This window comes from Opisthorchis viverrini (genome assembly GCF_000715545.1).
Source record: "Opisthorchis viverrini unplaced genomic scaffold opera_v5_92, whole genome shotgun sequence".
NCBI classification, from domain to species: Eukaryota; Metazoa; Platyhelminthes; class Trematoda; order Opisthorchiida; family Opisthorchiidae; genus Opisthorchis; species Opisthorchis viverrini.
In genome coordinates, this window is record NW_008751748.1 from 1,050,595 (window position 1) to 1,068,680 (window position 18,086).

Genomic DNA, 18,086 nt, shown 5'->3' on the forward strand with positions numbered 1-18,086 from the left:
GCTGTTATTTCAAAGAGAATGTAATTAGTGAAGTGCAGACAAAATAAACATGTCACAACCTGCTGTAGCCCTAAATGTAGTTTCCATCAGTCGTTTTGAAGTCATGCAAGGACTAAATAACAAGCTCAGACCGCTTCAGACCTTTTCGGTGTTTTCGAATTTGTTTGTTCCTGAGGAGACGGTTGTATTGGTGGGACGATAAAGCAATCTTCAAATCGCTATCTGAACACACACCGTCTGCGTCACAAAGGGGATGACGACACAAAGTAAACGGTTGTGTTTATTTCTCACTTTGTTGACACTAAATACACTGTTGATGGTTTAATTGCGTGTAGACCGATTTTTGAAGTACACTTCGACATGCCAATTTTATAAGAACTTGTCTTTTTTCCACCACAGTAACGATTGACACCCAGGTTTTTGAGCTTAAGTTTTGTATACAGAAAAGTCTTCTTCCAACATTTTCTCACATAACCGGACAATCACTCCCCTCCCCTCCACGTGACTCGCCAAACTTTCTTCAGTTTTATCCTTCTGAGGCGCTGTCTATCGATTTTACTCAGACTGGCGTTGACTCGCTGTTTTGGTCAATTCGGTTTGTTGCGTAGATGTTCGGGTCAGTCTAAAAGATGCCGAAAAGGTCATTTTCGCTTGAATGGTCTGGTTTCTAAAATTGAAAAGAGCGTTGTGCGCCCAAATTAAAATCATTCAGTTTTGCAGATTTGTTGAACCAGTTTTACAAACTGCATTCGTTTTCGACCTTTTCGGCGAGCTTCGAGGACCAGTCGCCAGCGACAAGAATTCCGCGACACCTCCAAAGAACACACTAACGACCATACCTGGATCTTCATTGTGAATAGTAGAGTGTACATTGTAGTGACACTGTTTTGCTTTATTAAAAGTGACGTTTGCTTCACTTTGAAATATTGGCGTTTACACTGATATCTCTGGCTGCTTCGGAAACGCAAGTTTATTCTAGGCTTCCTTTAAACTAGAGGACTTCACAGCATATGTTCGATCGTGATCGGAATGTCAGGAGCAAATAGCCCTTTGAATAGGTATAGTCTTTTCTCGATGGTGTTCACTGTTTGACGAAGTGGTAACCCAATTCCAATATGCACCTGTATTCAGAAACGTACATTGGTTGAGTGAATGACATGCTACACGGGCCCGTTGAGCCTTGTTTCCTTTCTTCTACCCTCAAGATGCTTGAACACAACTTGCACAGACGATTATGTCTGGACGTGAAATTAGTAAGTAGTAAGATTGCGGGACAAAATCTTGATATCATTGGTGATGATGACCGGCTTCTATTTTGCGTTTTGCGGTGCGAAAAGCCGGTAAAACGAGTCTTCGCGAATTTTCGGTGAGTGTGGCATGCGCATCTCATCAGACAGGGGACAAAAAGTCCTAGAAATCGAAAGCTATCCAAATTCTCACCAATTTACCTGAGGTTACAAAATTTGTTTCAGAAGAAATTCACACTTTGACACATTTTCTTGATCGTAGTGTAGGTTTCAATGAAACTGCCGTGAGGGCAAATACTTTTCGACTACATCGTTGGTTTTCCGTTAGCCTATTTAGACATTCTACGGTGGGAACCATAAGGCGGTTGATATGATTAGCAGTTGATCAATGGCCGAGCTGAACCAGAAAACTGGAGCATAATCTATATGCTAACAGTATTCAGACCGGATTTTTCAGGCATCACCTTTTCATGGTCTTCTATGTGAACAAACTGAGCGGTGTGATGTTCAGTGCGATCAGTATGCGTAGCCGATGAGTCGATGGCTTGGAAAATCCTTGAAAATACCTAAGTTCCTTGGGGATGACAGAATTTGAGATGACATTTTCGCACAATAAACTTGTTTGTTTTTGTTTTTGTTTCCTGCCAACACTAAGCCACACAAACCAATAATTGTTAGCTAGAGAACGACGCCCGGGTTGATTGGGCGGCAACAGTTGCACGAGTAAGCACGCTCAGAAAAGACTTCTCGCTTACATCCGATGTACAGTTTCTTCGAAGACAAGAAAAGTCCACGGATGATTGCTGTTGTTGGGAAAACAGTGGCAGCTCTCTTTTCAGAGTATATTGTACTGTACTTTACTACACTGAACCTGACTGGTCTCACGTGAGTTGTGTCTACTCTTCATGGCAATCAACTACCAGTTTCCATCTCTGGTGTATTGCTATCTATGATTGCGATGTTTTCGCTCCCGTAAGAGCGGAACGGGAATTCAACGTCACTTTGGTGTGGGCTAGCCGGACGGGGTACTACCCGTATGAGAGCAATGTAGATAAAAAATTTTACAAATTCATAAACCACTCATTAGCATTCGTTGATATGTTGTATAACGACCCAAGTGAATCCTGCAGCAGCCTGTGCAGCCTGCATAGGCAGTTAGATAACATCATAAGGGAGTTTGGTAGAGTCCCCCATGCGTACTGAGTGTGCAAATTAGTTAAATACGATGTTTTTTGAGCGTGGGCATTGAGTTCATGCGAGCAACCGTTTCTTAAGAGTTGCGCGTTGCTTTGAGACAAATTAGCTGAATTGGCTCTACAACTCCGGCGTTAAACTATTTTTTTTCGAACCGTAACCTCCTGGTGAAAAAAAATTACGAACTCTTCCTAGTTCACCACCCTGAGAAATCGCAGAATGCTTACTCGACGGCATTGCTCCTTTGTGAAAAGGTGGTCAGTGTGAGCAGGGTAATGAGCTATATGCATTGGTATACTGAGACTTAATTTGTATCTGTATTTTCAACAGCCTTCATGAGGATGTGATACAACTTTTTTCCGGTTGATGTGGATATCTAAGATATTGCTGCATAGTTATGGTTCAAATACCACCTGAGCATTGTTGTTAGCTCTGTTCATCCACGTCATTAGGATCTACTGCTTTCTCCACAAGCACAAACTGAATTAGGACCACTAAAGACGGGAGGATGTCACGAAGACGTATTCTCGTATAAAAAAATTATGAAGTATTGAGTTCTCATCCTGTCGTTCAGCTTTGATTTCCTTCGCCAATATTCCAGTCGTAAAGTGTCCCAACGAATGATTCCGCCTACTTACAAAAACCCAAGTTACCAACTATGTTCAGCTCAGTACCTGTGTGACAATTCCGTATATCATCTGTACATGTGACATAGACTATCTGAAAGTTGAGTCGGCTAATAATATGGGCAAATGGTCAAGCAACCTTCATACGTAACGAACTTGAAAACAGCACACATTACACAATAATTAGGATGTATTTCACAGCGGTCCTTCGCTTGCACACTCAAGTCAGCGTAATAAACGAAAAATGAAAACACGATTCACGGGAAACCCTGATTGACTTTTAGTGATTCAATCTCCAAATCGCCTGGGTAGCATCGGTGTGACGGATAATTGTCTACATCTTCACAGCTCCGGTTTCCTTTTTGCAATCGCACCTACCTCGACAAAGGCTCTTCACTCCAGCCGGGATTTGTTCGGCTGTCCCTGATCGAATTGGCTTCCTGTAGGTGGCGAAGCACCTACACGTGAAACGGAATTTGGGAGGCGAATGGAGATGGAGATCTCGTGATCGACGGGCCGGAAGTGCGATTACACATGCTGAGAAGAGGTTGTTTTGTAGCATAGTAAATGCACTTTACTACAAATGTGAGACTATGTTCCAAAAGCTCACTAAGATCGTCTCTACACGTCTGGCATCGGAACGCCATGATTTTTGGAACTGAGATCACATTGTCTAGTACAGGCGTTCGGTATTGTGTTTCCGTACAAACACCGGTGGATAACCGTTGACTGCAGTATGCGCCTGAAGAGATGCAGCGAAGTAGATCTGTATTAATATACACATCTACAGTGTTGTGTGGTCTTTCCTTCTCTTTGAGAACAAACTAGCCATCTGGGGAACCAGAAATTCCCTCCTGTTCAAGTCTAGGGATCACTAAGGAGAACTTTCATTTAGGATTTTTCCCGAGGTGGATGAGGTTCATAACACACCTTTTTGAACCTTCTTTAATTGTTCGAAAAACTATTGTTTTGGGCGTACAAGACATTCTAGGTCGGTCACAGTCTGGATTTTAGCAACCAAAATGTATTTCTTCCTTAGGTAATATGCTCAACGTTTTAACTACAAAAGTTTGCTCCGTTTGTTCAACGTGGATTTTGTTGTGTGCTTTCTCAGAAATGTTCTGGTTTATAAAATATTTAGGGTATTGAAGTTTTTTTCCCACAACAGCAACCACAATATTTCTGAGAGCCCTTTGATAGCCCCGTCTTGGGGGCGAATCAGATAAGCGCAATGCCTTAGTTCCAATCACCATCAGCATGAACGAGAGATTCAGTTCTTATCTGGTTGAGTCTCCTGTAGATACCAAGGTATTTTGCCAGTGGGCGCTAGTCTACTCCTACGTTTTTCAGGGTTGACAGGATGGAATCTTATTTTGGCTACCGTATGATGTTACCTTTGTTACTTCTGATATCAGACTCACCAGTTCAGGTAATTTTCTGAGGGGTTCACAGTCGAAAATCCCTTTGCTAATCCACTTTAACGGTTGGACAACGTAGACTGCCATGTTACAAATGAAACTCCTACTACGATGTGTTAAATGCCGTAGAGAGGTAAACCGTACACGCGAAGTAGGGAAGACCGTTTTCATTGCACTGATAACTCAGGCAAGTGATCTGAAAAAAAAACAATAACAACAGAGCATACTGCTTACAACTGGTCACTTGTAAAAGACATGAAAGTTCATTCAAACTCAGGTCATTTTTGGAAAGATTTTCAAACTTCGAGTTACAGGGATATCTGGTGTCCACTTCGCGATTCTCTCCTTAGTGCTGCGAAGGATCTAGTGGTGACGCTGTTTGTACTTCAGTCTTGTCATACGCGTGATGGTTTGCTTGAATGGTCAGTACACCATCGACTGTTAATGCAAAAAGCCGCATCGATTAGACAATTCCTAACCCGGTCGAAGTTTGTTGGGGCCCCATGGTGACAACAGTGTGATTGTGCGTGTGCAGCCGTGTGGGTGCCTGGGTGTGTTTGTGTATACTTAAGGTAGCGGTAACCAGCTATGGTGCGGTGTGCCTTGCGAGACTGATAGCACTAACCAGTGGATGCAGTGTCTGCTCGGGAACAGTCGTTTGAAGTTTGCACACATGTGCACCCATACACCCATGAGAGATTAGCAACTAGCTGTTCAACGCATCCGGTGGGGAATGCTTCATTACTGCAAGTCACATGACAGATCTTGATACAGCCACCAATGCGAATCAATAGTCTGTGTGGGACTCTTGTCGTTAGGGCTTTAGCGGTTATCAGTCCTATGTATCCTAGGGCACTCTGGTGATGGGATACATACTCCGTTTTTCCTGTCACACCGTACAAATCTTTGGTCATTTGGGAGATTCGAGAAGACTTCTTCAATGAGAGCCCAGACGATCGATGGGGCCTTACTGCTGTCTGCTTTTGAGCTGACAATTCCAATTTCATCCGTGCACTAAATCAACTAAAATCCTTAAGAAAAAGGAGGAGGAACGAATCAGGGGTTCATATTAGACAGATTCCACGACAAGCTCTGTTGTCTAACTGTAGTAGATTGTTGACTATTCGTATTTCAGTCCATGACAGCAAATATTTCGGCAAGCACGTTCATATCTCCAGATTACGACGTAATCTGAGTGTCACCTCAGCAACTGGGTTAAAGTGGTTAACATGGATTTAAAAATGTATTTCGTCAACTGCGTGTGGAATAGCTTTATAGTAACAAGACGATTGAACTTAAATCTCCATCGTGACTTCAGTAAACTAAGAATTCTGTCACCGTATCCTACTTGCCAAGCAACAGAAATTCAGATAGTGACCCTGGTACGAGCAACCGATTTCCTCATAGCTATCAAAGCCTGGTGGCTCCGTAGCTTGTCACCATTGATCTGGCACGGTATTTTCATCCAAATGTTTTTTCTAGTGGCTACTTCCAACAAAACTCTACTTCTCGACTCTCAGGTTATTATTCAAGAAATTCAAGTTTGTTTAGTGCTCCTCCAAATACCGAAGATGAGCAGCTTCTGCAAAAATAGCGTAGTAAACGACACAGACTTCATTTGACCCGAAAGACATTCCCAGTCTAAGAAATCTTTTGTGTGAACAAGGGCAGCCACAGTGTACTATGAGTGCCAGAGGAGCACAGTTTCCACACTACTGAAGCTACTGATCAAAGCTAGTCTCATTTTGGAACTAGTCAGTGTCGAAACTGGCGGCGTCAGCTAGCGGTTACACTCGAGATTTACTCATAAGTTGCCATGACTAAAAGACTGCTACTCACAACACTGCTGGGTGGTCATGGGAACTGAAAAACGTCCTTGTGAGAGGATGGTGGTTATAAAATAAATTTTTGTGGATTGGATGACTGTTTCTGGTTTACAAATCGTACTTCTCAACATGTGGAAATAGTTCAGTGGCCCCAGTTATGGGATGGCCTGTCTTCGAAGGATCACCTTATATCCTGGATATTGGTAGACACCGTTGTGGATAACCCGGGAGCGGCTTTACTTCAGTTAACATACAATAGCAGTAAGGCCTGTCACATTCTGAGCATGTTTCATTCAATTACGGCCGTATTCTGGGCTACCTTCGGTGTGGTGTCCTGGAGCTTCCCAAAAGAGTTACCATTTCGAAGAGCTCTTAGCACCATTCCTCGCTATCCACTACGCATCGTGCGATTCCCTCTAAAACAGACCGATCACAAGAGAGGCCAAATATCCCTTCCGCCACTAACATATCTCGTAGGGAAGTGCTTTGTTGGCTCTCTGAAGCGGCTTATATGTCATGCAGAGTAGATCCCCAAAGCTCTTTACTTGCCGCACCAAAGCGAGACGAACTTCAGCTTTGCAATGTAATTAGGTTAGCTTAGTATCGAGCGCATTCCCTTCGATTGGAGGGAGGTAGTTTTGTGTATATTTCTACGTGAATAATAGGATTGTGATAACTATATGGATCTGGTAGCATTACTCGAGGAAACCCAGATTGACTAGCTGAGGCCCCAGACTTCTGTGAGAAAGTCGCCTGGACGTAGATCTGAGTGGGCACTTGACTGTCGAATATCGGACTCATTCTGAGTAAAACAATGTAGATTATTTTTTCACTTATGTTCGCGAAATGCATAGCTGCCTTATGTGTTTCTCTGTGCCAAACTCATCTGACGTACTGTATATTAAATCTATCAGGGAGTAGCTAACTCCGCTGTACACAGAGTTTAGCTTTTGTGCACCTCTTGCTCATATATCTTCCTCAAGTACGGGGTACTTAAATTCCATTCGGTGTTTATTCTCGTCATTGGATTCATTGTTAGCGTTGCAAGCTGGGTAGATTGCTTATCGATTTCTCTATCGCACACAACCGCCGCGCTTGCGGACCAAACACAGCGTGTCCTGAGCAGAGAAGAGTGGGTCGACCAATCCGATTCTCAGCCCATGCGCACCATCGCTAAACGTGGTGTTAGGCTGTGAATAGTGAGGTCGTTGTGTTCAACCACGTATTGGCTGTCACACGCACACAAACGCAGATGTACTGAAGCTAATACAACCGCGCTGGTTGGCGCACGCAAATTTCCTGGGTTTGTGGTTAGAACTGGCACGCAGCGCCCAAAGTACCAAGCTTACACTATGCTCGTATCGAAATCAGTCTGACTGTTCCGATATCCACTCAGTCAGTTTACACTCGCTGGTTTTTGGCCAGCCTTCTTATGAAGGCCAGAAATAGTGCTCCAAATGGCCTTTTTAACACGGTGCTTTTTCAGTTGAACTTCTTTATCGTACTCGTGGGATCAGTCAATTGCAGGAAATCTTACTTCTGGACTTACTCTTTTCAGGTTGGAGGATATCCCGATGGCATCTTACTCAGTACCCTCCACTGAGGGCCCACCTGAGCGGAGTCTTTGTGAGTCCATTCAACAATCAATAGTATCGATTTCCAAAACAACCAATAGGGAACCAACACAAGAAGAAGAAGAACTGTCGAAGTTGCTCATTGAAAAGATACTACCTCCATTCAATAAATCCATCAAATTGCAAGCAATCGTTGTCTATCAAGCGGACCAGGAAAAGATGAACTGTCTTCTCGTGAATCGACGTATTGACAAAAGGGATGTCTTGAATCAAAACGAAGTCAAGGCTTATGGTCTAGATCAGAAATCTCGGTTGTCGGACTCGGGGTTCGTCGAAACCCCGGGACGTGCTGATTCGACACCAAGTCCACCCAAGTCACAGGACAGCACTTGCCTTACAGAACAAAGTGAGAGCGTCGAACATGGATCTCGTCGAAAACGCAAGCTGTGCAGACCATGTAAAATTCCTCAGAATGGTGTGATGGAACCTGTACCATTTCGTTCCTCGAGTCCTAATGCCAAATTATTTAAAGAGGACTCGCCAGTTCAGAGTCACTCGCCGCCCGAACAGCAACCACTGGTGAGTGTAGCTCCTACATCAGTGGAGGTGTTGCCAATCACCCAAAATGGACTATCAGACAGTGTTATTCTACCCGTCTCAGCAGTTACTTTACTCCCTAGAGTGAGTTTATTTTCCCTACCGGTCACTGTCCTTTCTACCTTACCTCGCCCAATCCTTCCGCGAGTCGGCATCGACCGACCCGCGTGCGTTACCACCGTTTTTTCCATGCCCACCACTCTGTCACAACCAGTTCCCTCTATTCACACTCGACCACCAGAACCGTCACAAGCGTCGGAACAAACCACATCCCCGGCATGCTTCACAGACAACAACTCGCTTAACCGCCGCTTTGGTAAATCGTTTATCTGCAATCAGTGTCGAAAAGACTTTGCATCACTGAATCTCCTTTGTGCACACACCTTTTCTGTTCACCGAGGCTTCCGATGTACCATTTGCAGGGCCCAATTCACTCAGCGGTCGAATCTACAGCGTCATTCCCTACGTCATGTTGGATTTAAGCCGTTTGTATGCAAGATTTGCGATAAGGCATATTATAGAAAAGATCACTTAGTCCGTCACATCGAACTCACACATCCTGGTTGTGATCCACGGGTGAGTCTCACAGTCAAACTCAGTTCAGCTGAATGTTTGGATTTTCTTGAGAAACTTCAACAGAAGAACCTTGAATCAGAGCAGGCCGAACTTTTGTACCAAACTTCAGAATGCGAAGTGATGACAGAAGGCCACAATTTGTCTACTAATAATCCTGATGCCACAAACAAAGTTTCTGAAATCGGTGGAAACGAGCTGGCTCCCGAGGTAGTGGCTCTTAAATCAACTGTCACTTTACCCTTGCCCCAACCAGCAGAGAATTCAGTGACTGGTACATGAGCAACCCAACTGAACGTGTATGACTCACCAGACATCCACACATTCCGGTCTGTATATACTCACCCGTTTTGGTTTGTCATCTGTTCATAGTGCAGGGTTATTTTTCAAAACCCTGACTCATCTTTGCCGGTCCGTCGTTGCGGGACACGGGGCTTTTTCCGACTATTTTTATGCACTTACCGGCTGTGGATCTCTTTTTAATGTACTTCTATCAGTTAAATTTTGTAAAGTGACAGTTCATGATAAAATTCGATAAAAAATGCGATTCATTCTACTTCACACGTACCGTGGGAATGGTGGCCTTTCGTTGTTTCTACATACTTAGACGTCTTTTCTTCTGCGACTATTAGTCGTCGAATTCTTAATCGACGCCCCTTTCTCGTGCAATGAAATTCGCCTAACCATCTTCATTATGCGTTTGAGGTAGTGTGCGCGCTTGATGGTTGGACTACATGTGTGTCACCTGTCTATGTTTTCCATCGCTCCACATATCCGCATCGATCGCCTAGATATCGGGAGTGTGCAGGTCAGTCCAACACACGTCTAAATTGTGGAGTTGTATGGGTCCACCCGTGCAATCTAGCTCGTTGGCTGTGTCACAGGTCGATACTCCACTAAGAATGACAGCAATCGTCGGCTTGCTTGCGTCCGGATTGGTGAGTCACTTGGTGCACGTGTGCTCTTTCCGTACTTCAACGGGCGCGTGAACGTAGAAACACACATCTGTCGTCTGGGTGCAGAAAAGCTCATTGAGTTGGATAGGGTGACATTGATCAACTTCCTCGACCACCTCTAGCTTATCTTTCGTGTGGGTATGGAGGATCCTTGCCAACTTTCTTGTTTGTTCGTTAAGGCTAAGACTAGTTCGCACGATCGTCGACTTCAGTTATGTGAATGGTGACGAACTCACTGCTCTTCGTGCTTCTCAGGTGCAGTAGTCTCTACTTTACCCTTCGGGACCAGTAGCACCCTAAATACGCAGAGCATAATTTACATCTTTCTCCTGATGGGTGAATCTCGGTATCCGGGACTTTTTAATTTTCGATGGGGCTGCAACTGTACGGCTGTTCATCATATCGCTTAGTAATTCCTATTTATTTCTACTGTCAAGTGCGTCTGTGAGTTTCAATTTCAGTGGCCACCACTGTAGACCTTGGTATTCATTGCTGGTGGACTGCCGTTTATTTACAGTCGCTAATCTTGACCAAAATTACTTCCTTGATTGTCTATTGTTGCATTCGCATTGATTTGGCCTCACAGGATAGTTGGTTATTTTCCTGATAAACAATGAGTGTTTTCGTCCTTTGGCTTATCTTCTGTCTTGACGTCACAAAGCAGGGGTTATGCTTTTGTCCATGGCCTATATTGTCACCCTTAGTGTGTGATGGAAAGGTAGGCTATTTCCCGCTTGCTTGATTTCCCTTGGCCTCGGGGGGCGAGGGTAGTTGCAAACATTTGGGTGCTTTGGACTTGACTGGTCTTTCAATATGTGGTCCATATGGTGCGACCGCAACCGAATTACCCGTCTAAATAAACAAACCAACCGCCAACAATCCTACTTGATCTTAGGGGGCGAGATAGCCCAAGTTGTTAGAGCGTGAATTTACTGACCGGAAGGTCCGTGGTTCGAACCCGACCTCTGCCACTCGACTTCCCCTGTCTAGGCTTGGGCGACCTGACAGTATCCCAGCCCTCGTGCCTCCTTCGTGTGGCATGGCAGCTAGGCACCGAAAGGGTGCTACAGTTGAACGACTTGATCTTAAGCTACCAACATTATCTGGAATACGAGGCAACTACTGGTAACATTGAAAGCAGGCAGTTCGACGGACCATTTGTTCCCTACCCTCAATGTGTTTGAAGAGACCCAGGTTCACTGCTTGATCTGCACTGAGTTTCTTAGGTCAAAACGGACGTGGAACAAACTCTGATGAGACATGAGGACGTAGACGAGTCGAAGTTACTCAGTTCCATTAGGTCAAGGTGTTTTGGGTTGGCTGCGTTCCCTATGCACTATAAATTGCTGCCGGACGGTAGATGAAAGTGCTCCTGGGAGTTAGTGAATAGTGGAACCACTCACGTGCTTCGACAAATACATTCATTTGCATATCAATTCGGTTTTCACGGGAGACTTGCCTTAACCTTTCGTTTATGATATTCTCCAACTGAATATGCTGCACAAGAGCCGCCTCATGTTTTAGTTGTTACGATATTCGAGATATTGCAGTATATTTTCATAAAAATAAAACCACTTACCAGGTTGCTGAGAGTTTCCGTCAACATTGTGAGCAGTTTTCTTTATCAAAAAATCCATATTTTGTTTTATCGATGCTAACCTCTTCTGTGTCACTTCTGAATCATTCCGGACACAATTGGCGTATCGAGAATGCCAGTAATCGTTGACCATTCTTTGCTGTGTATGTATCCACTCGTCATTCTTTTGATTGGTATTCCAAGCGGTCTTGGAGAATCACTGACATATGACGTAACTGTCCTGCCTGTGCTACCTTTGCCAATGATGCTTCAACCGACAATCTGGGAAATATGGTGTTATAATGGACGGTGCCATCTGTCCTAGGTTATTAACTATCCCAGTGACGGTATGGGGGTGGCGTTTTTTAAGTGAACGCTAGCATATTTTCTTGGTTCCTCCAAAATGAGGTTCGTTTCGACTACTCTTAGTTGATCAGTGCTGTTAGATGGGTTAAATAAACAATTGGTGTCTTACATTCTCCATTCGGCGTAGGAGAACAGTGTCTTCAAAGGGGTATCCCTTATCAATAGATTTAGCCGCAATACAAATCATTCTCAGTATGATCTTATGTACAAGATTATTGACTTGCTACCGCGCAAACAAAGTTTATTTGGAGAATAGAAGAAGAATAAAATTGGATGGGGAAGGACTTGGTGCTATTCTACAACAACCATTTCTAAGTGCCTACACTTCCAGGCACTTATTCAGGCACCCTGGATAGAAACTAACAATAGAGACGCCATTCACATCGATTAACGGCCACATCTTGCAACGTTTCCAACCAGGCCCAATAAGAATCATGTGATCCCCATACTGGAAGGTGAGTCATACCGACAGTACATAGGCTCTTCGCAATTTGTTTCATACCCCTCTGCTAGGTCGAAGGTTGACCGCCTCTCTGCTTATGCCACTCCGAATCGGTGTCTCACAATGGCAAATACGATCCGACACTTAGAGTCGTGCGCAGAACTCGTGTGTCACAATGGAATCGGAGCTTATAAAGCTTCCAATATACGTAGAACACCCGAGTGCCTCTCTTTGGATTGCCAGCGGTGACCGCATGTACATGAGCATGATCTTTGTGGGTGAAAGCGCATGCCAGGGTGTCAGGGCGCGCCCAGACAAGAAAAAGCACATGTGCAGAGAGTGACGCATCCCCAAGGTCATCATCGGTTCGACACGTCCGGAAAGTAGGTGAGTTGGCGGCTTTCACCAAGCGGCTTAGCGGCACACGACCAGCGTAGTGGACCTAAGAATGTTCACGACCGGAACACCACCGTTGGCTGTACGGAGCGAACAAGTGAACGACCATATTTGGCCAAGTAGTCATCCTATATATTTACGCAGACGCTCTGTACGTTTTGTCCTGGCAATACGGCCGTGTCCGCAGTTCTCTGTCTTCTCCCTATCGCGTAGTCTGGCAGGCTCAGTGCAGGCGTAACCCAATAGCTCGGCCACCGCACAACACAACACGGGGGTTGAAGTGAATTCGGTCAACTCTACTATGAGTGTCCGTGTCTTTTGACCTCTTCGAAGATCAGAACGATGTCGTCTGCAGATTACAGATCGATAAATTTTACGTTAGCGGCTATCTGAACGCAAGAGTTTTGAGGAATCAACGTCTTTCTCGCCGCCTTACGGATCACAAAAGTGAATAGGAACGAAGGGAGCAAGTGTCCTCTTGGACACCACTTTTTGTACCGAAATTTCTGAAGAGCTTCCTGCACATTGAATTGCCCCTGGAATTCTCAAAAGACGAGGAACTTATTGTATTTACGAACTTTCGGGGCTCGCCAACAGAGCCACATGCGTTTTAGCGTTTTGTGGTCGCTTACACCTATGGCACTGTTCTAGCACCTGATGAAGTTTTGGCCAAGGAAATCTCTACCAGGAGAAAGTCCCGTTTGCTTCCCTTGAGTCTGTACTCCCCGAACCACCATAAGGCGACGAAGGACAAGTGACCCTAAGGGTCTCGTTACGACCGAATCCAAGCTAATCTCTGCAATTACCGAATTCACCGCGAGGATCGTTTTGGAGGTATGTCTATTATCGTTTCTCCCCATTTCGGGACTCTCCATATGAAGACAATTAGATCAGACAAGTGACAACTAAAGGCTTCACTCTCATCTTCGAAAATATGAGTGCGAGATCATTCGGACCGTAAACTCGCTGGGGCTTGGCGAATTGCATGCAGTCATAAATCGAGGTCGTAGAGGCCTCCAGATTCATGCTTCAGGGTTCTGGCTTAGTTTAAGAATCTGACAGCAAGTGGCCACGCGAATGTTTCTTCAAAGTGCTTGACCCAGTGATCGCGATGTGCTGCTTTGTTGAAGATGGTCGTACCAGTTTGATTTTGTATAGTTTCGCTCAAAGGTGATTTTTTGGGACCCGCCACACAGCTCATCTAAAGGAGTCTTCGAGAATTCGCGGTATTCTGCACCTTTTCCATTTCCTTAGCTTTCCGTACCCATCAAGCTAGCCTTCCGGGTTGAATTACGATCGGGACCGGCGGTAACATTCCTCCGAGTTCCAAGCAACACCCTTATTCTGTCTGATATCCAGTTCTTGAGTGGATCTGGCAGTGTCCTATGGCGGAATCCCCGACATCGGATAGTGCAGCAGTTTGAAGATAGCCCAGAAACCATTTATGACAGGTGCATTCAAGTTCTGGATCTTTTACTCTCTCATCTTCAGACCCATAGCTCGTAGCTGAAAAGTGAGGAAAGAAGCGGTTCTGGGATCGTGCATGGTCAGAATCTACTCAAGTGCTCCAAAACGAGTAGCAATCGGTTAGAGATATACGAAATCGGTAACTGATGGCATTGTGACCCACTGGGTTCCATGGCTGGCATACTGTTAGAGAACATTGTGTGGCTAGACGACTCCGGTTATTGCGAATTTGAGCAGTGCACAAAGACAGTCTGCGCTCAGTACACAGCCAAATCCATGGTCTGCCGTTGCCTGTGCATACCGGGTCTAACCCAAGTCCAACACCCAAATGAGTCTCAGATGCGCAAAGTCGATCCATTTGTGCACCGAAACCCCCGGCAGCCAGAGCGATATATGGTCCTTCGTAACAGGGCTCTCAGGGTGTAACAGAAGTTGACTTTGGTGGTGTCAGAGCTACAGTCGTTTGGGTTATAAGTGGACAGGGTGGACACAAATTCCTGCTCGCGTGACTCCTTTTCGGACTTTGCCAGCAACGGGTATCCGGGCAAACAATGATCCTTCCGCTTGGACCATACCAACCCCTGCACTTCCCGATGCAATGGTTACTGGACCGCCAGAAGTGCGCAGCGGGAATCGCATACAGACTGGTAATACGGTTAGCCCAGTGACTGTACTTAGATCTTGAATTTGGGATTCTGATACGCAGCACACGTCACAGTCAGGTGAGTCCAGTTTGACAGGAAGGTCAGCTTGTTGCCCTGCTTTCATCAAAGTGCGAACATTAAAAACAGCCAGGTGACCCTGACTTCGAGGCTTGGAGATCGGTTTCTTGATGCTTGTTAGCGCCGACTGATCCGCAGATATCACGACAAAGACCGGTGTAAGACAAATGGGTTTATCAGCCCTAAGTGATGGACCTACAGTGAGAGTATTAGTAATCGGGTGGGAAAAGTGAAGTGCAAAACCATGATCTTATGAGAGACCTATTGCTTAGGATAGGCCAGCCGAACTGCACCGGCCTTTGAAATCCCAGTATAACGTACAGGCTTTGGAAAGTATTGGGAAGTATTTTTGGTGGGTTGGGGAGGAAGAAGAAAAAGTGTGTGAAGGAGAGAAACAGAGGTGTCAGCAGTAACCTTGTTGTGCGCAGTACGTACGGCAACGCGGCTGATGACATCGCGCAACAGTCGATGTGGCACGACACTATTTTTAATTGTTTGAATCGGGCTAGAATACTGCCAAGGTGCTCAAGTATAGAAAAAGGATAATTAAAGCCGTCAATTGAAGCCTTTGGCTCAAAAGTCTTACAGCAAATCCGCGGTAAATGCCAGTTCATCATAGTTCTTATGCATGCATGTTCTAACTCTCAGTCTTCAGGACCAGGAGGCAATGTTGACCAAAACTCTAACTACTGACCAACCGGGTGTGAGAGACTGTGGGTGTCGCAAGGAGCCCCAGTATAGCTAACTGGAATACAGGTGCACAAGCCGGAACACTACGGAAGCGCAATGCATAAGACCAGCTCATTAGCTAACAGCCATTCAGGACATCAGTCAGCATTGTAGTTTCAGGCTTTTCCCACTCTAAATAATCTGCCAGCACTGGAGTGATGCACAGTGTCTTCGTGATAAATCAAAGGCCTGTGCGATGATATGTGGCTGAGTTGGTTCAGGATTTGTGAAGACACTATTTCCTTGCGAGCACAACTATGACATCACCGCTCGACGTTCCCTGAACTCGAAAAATTTCTGGCGTTTTTTAGCAACCCACTACTGCGCTGCAGCCGTTTCTGTGAAAAACTACAGTCCGTTTGAGATCAGTTCTCCTGCAGAGTTTGATGTTTCACCTGCAGTCCGAGTGTCTTGACGTAATGCACAGCTGGCTAGCACAAAGTCACATTTCACAACACGCCGTTTCACACTAAGGTTTGAGAGTTTCTAGATGGGTAGAGGCTACAAGTTTTCTCTGGGAGTTGGAGATAGCTCAGACGATAAATTACTGAACGCGGGGACCGTGGTTTGAACATAACCCTGGAATCTCGCCTGCCCCTGTCTAGGCTTAGGCACCCTGGTATTACCCTGGCTTCCCTCGGGTGACATAGCAACTAGGCGCCGAAAGGGTGTGCCAGTTGAAACTATAGTCAAAGCTATGCTTCTGCTGTGTTTCCAAATCATCACTTGTGTTCTAGCACACAAAACTAGCTTATCATAAATACTTAAACAGACCATGTATTAGTGGTGATTCCAAGCAATCGAGGAGCCTAGGGTACGGGTGGCAATGACAACCAGTTACTTGTGGCTCTACAGTGGTAGCAAAAGGGCGACTGCGGTATGCTGTTATCCAGCGTTTTTGTTGTTTTGTTTCGTTGCGCTCTCTTAAATAAATGTGAACATTCTCAGGTAATTTCCGCAGAGCACCGATTCATCCTAGACCCTCATGTGGACCTAAACCTGAAGGATTCTTCAAAAGCAGTATCACATCCAGCGGGATATCGAATAATCCTAAGTGAAACAGACATGGAGGGGTGGCTGGTGCAACCGTTACACGGTCTTGCCCATATTTCATCGCCGAACTGCATAGGCATAGTCACAAAGCACTCAAAAGAGTTGTTCATCTTTTCCTATCCACGGGACAAGCAGCACTCAGGGATCATAAAACGTTCGGTAATGAGTCAGACAAAAAGATTTGAGCCGAGGTTCCATTCGGTTTCTCTGGATCCTGAACGTTCAATAGACGCCTCAACAGACTAGCAAACTGTCGTCTCTGAAAGGTATCACCTGGGTCAACTGTATTGTATCCTTCTTCGGTTTGGTTCTGAACAATTGGGCAAATCCTGTCGTATCAGGGAGGCGGCCGTATTACTGTGGGAGTAACGATTTATCTCTGGTGACTGATGCACATTTATGGGACATTATTAGAGAAGATCAACATGGAGGCTCGGTGAGTAGAGTGAATACTAATGATATCCAAAAAAGATCAAGGTTCCTCGCTTGACTTGTCGAACTATGATCAACTGGCTGTTGAAAATGAGGATGACGGAAACTCGAGAACTCTACCTACCTGATGAGCCCCAAGAAGGGCGAAACTGGTCGTGAGCTCTCGAAGAGTTTCCAGCAAACGTATGAGTGATGTACTGCAAGTGACTGTTGTTCTTCGTCCAAAATTGCGTTCAAGATGCGTTGCAGTCACGTGGGTGGCTGCAATCTCTCTGTACGCACGTGCTTCTCAAACTCTGGTTTCATTTGGATGTACCGGAAAATTTTCTAACAGATTTTGGCTGAGCACTTTTGATGACCATGCCAATCACACACACACACTGATCATTTATACTCGTCAAACTTGCCGTTTTCTTCTTTTCTGGGGCTCATCAGTCCTCAAATCTTTATAAATCCGCCTTCAGAACTACCAGATGCTGTTTAGGAGCTGCCGGTGTAAGCACAGGCAGAAGAAGAAGAGTTCACCCACTCAACCCGGCACTGACGATGTCACATCGATTGGTGATGAAACATCTGCAATCTAACTGCCAAGCTCGGCGAACAGGCTAACAACCAATCCTATTCTGTATTTGAACCGCGAACTGAATGAATGAAGATCTAAGCATTTGCAAACGGACTGTATTAACGCAAGGCTCAAATTAACCCCTCGTTTATAATGACATTCAAATGAATGCACTACGAAAAGGGCCGTCACATGATTAAGTTAGGACGATATTTAAGGAATGGAAGTTTTATTTTTGGTATGACAATGTTTACAGGACTGATGAACACAGTGATGTTTTCGCTATTTTCAGGTCTTATCAGTTCGGTCTAATCCCGAACGGGGAGCGTT

At 45.1% G+C, this 18,086-nt stretch overlaps 2 protein-coding genes across 2 annotated transcripts in view; both read left to right on the plus strand.

Moving 5' to 3' along the window:
• Window positions 1–7,868: 7,868 nt before the first annotated feature.
• T265_13685 (hypothetical protein) lies at window positions 7,869–9,337 on the plus strand (the record flags this gene model as incomplete). The annotated part of the gene is made up of 1 exon (XM_009170034.1): window positions 7,869–9,337. One exon carries the CDS (start codon window positions 7,886–7,888, stop codon window positions 9,335–9,337), a length of 1,452 nt encoding a protein of 483 aa, XP_009168298.1.
• Window positions 9,338–9,897: 560 nt separating this feature from the next.
• T265_05100 (hypothetical protein) overlaps window positions 9,898–18,086 on the plus strand; it is a gene marked incomplete at both ends in the record, with an annotated part of 28,897 nt that continues 20,708 nt past the window's right edge. The window contains 2 exons of the mRNA XM_009170017.1: window positions 9,898–9,993; window positions 14,046–14,242. Of these exons, the coding sequence (XP_009168281.1) occupies window positions 9,898–9,993; window positions 14,046–14,242 (293 nt within the window). The remainder of the gene's footprint in view (window positions 9,994–14,045; window positions 14,243–18,086) is intronic.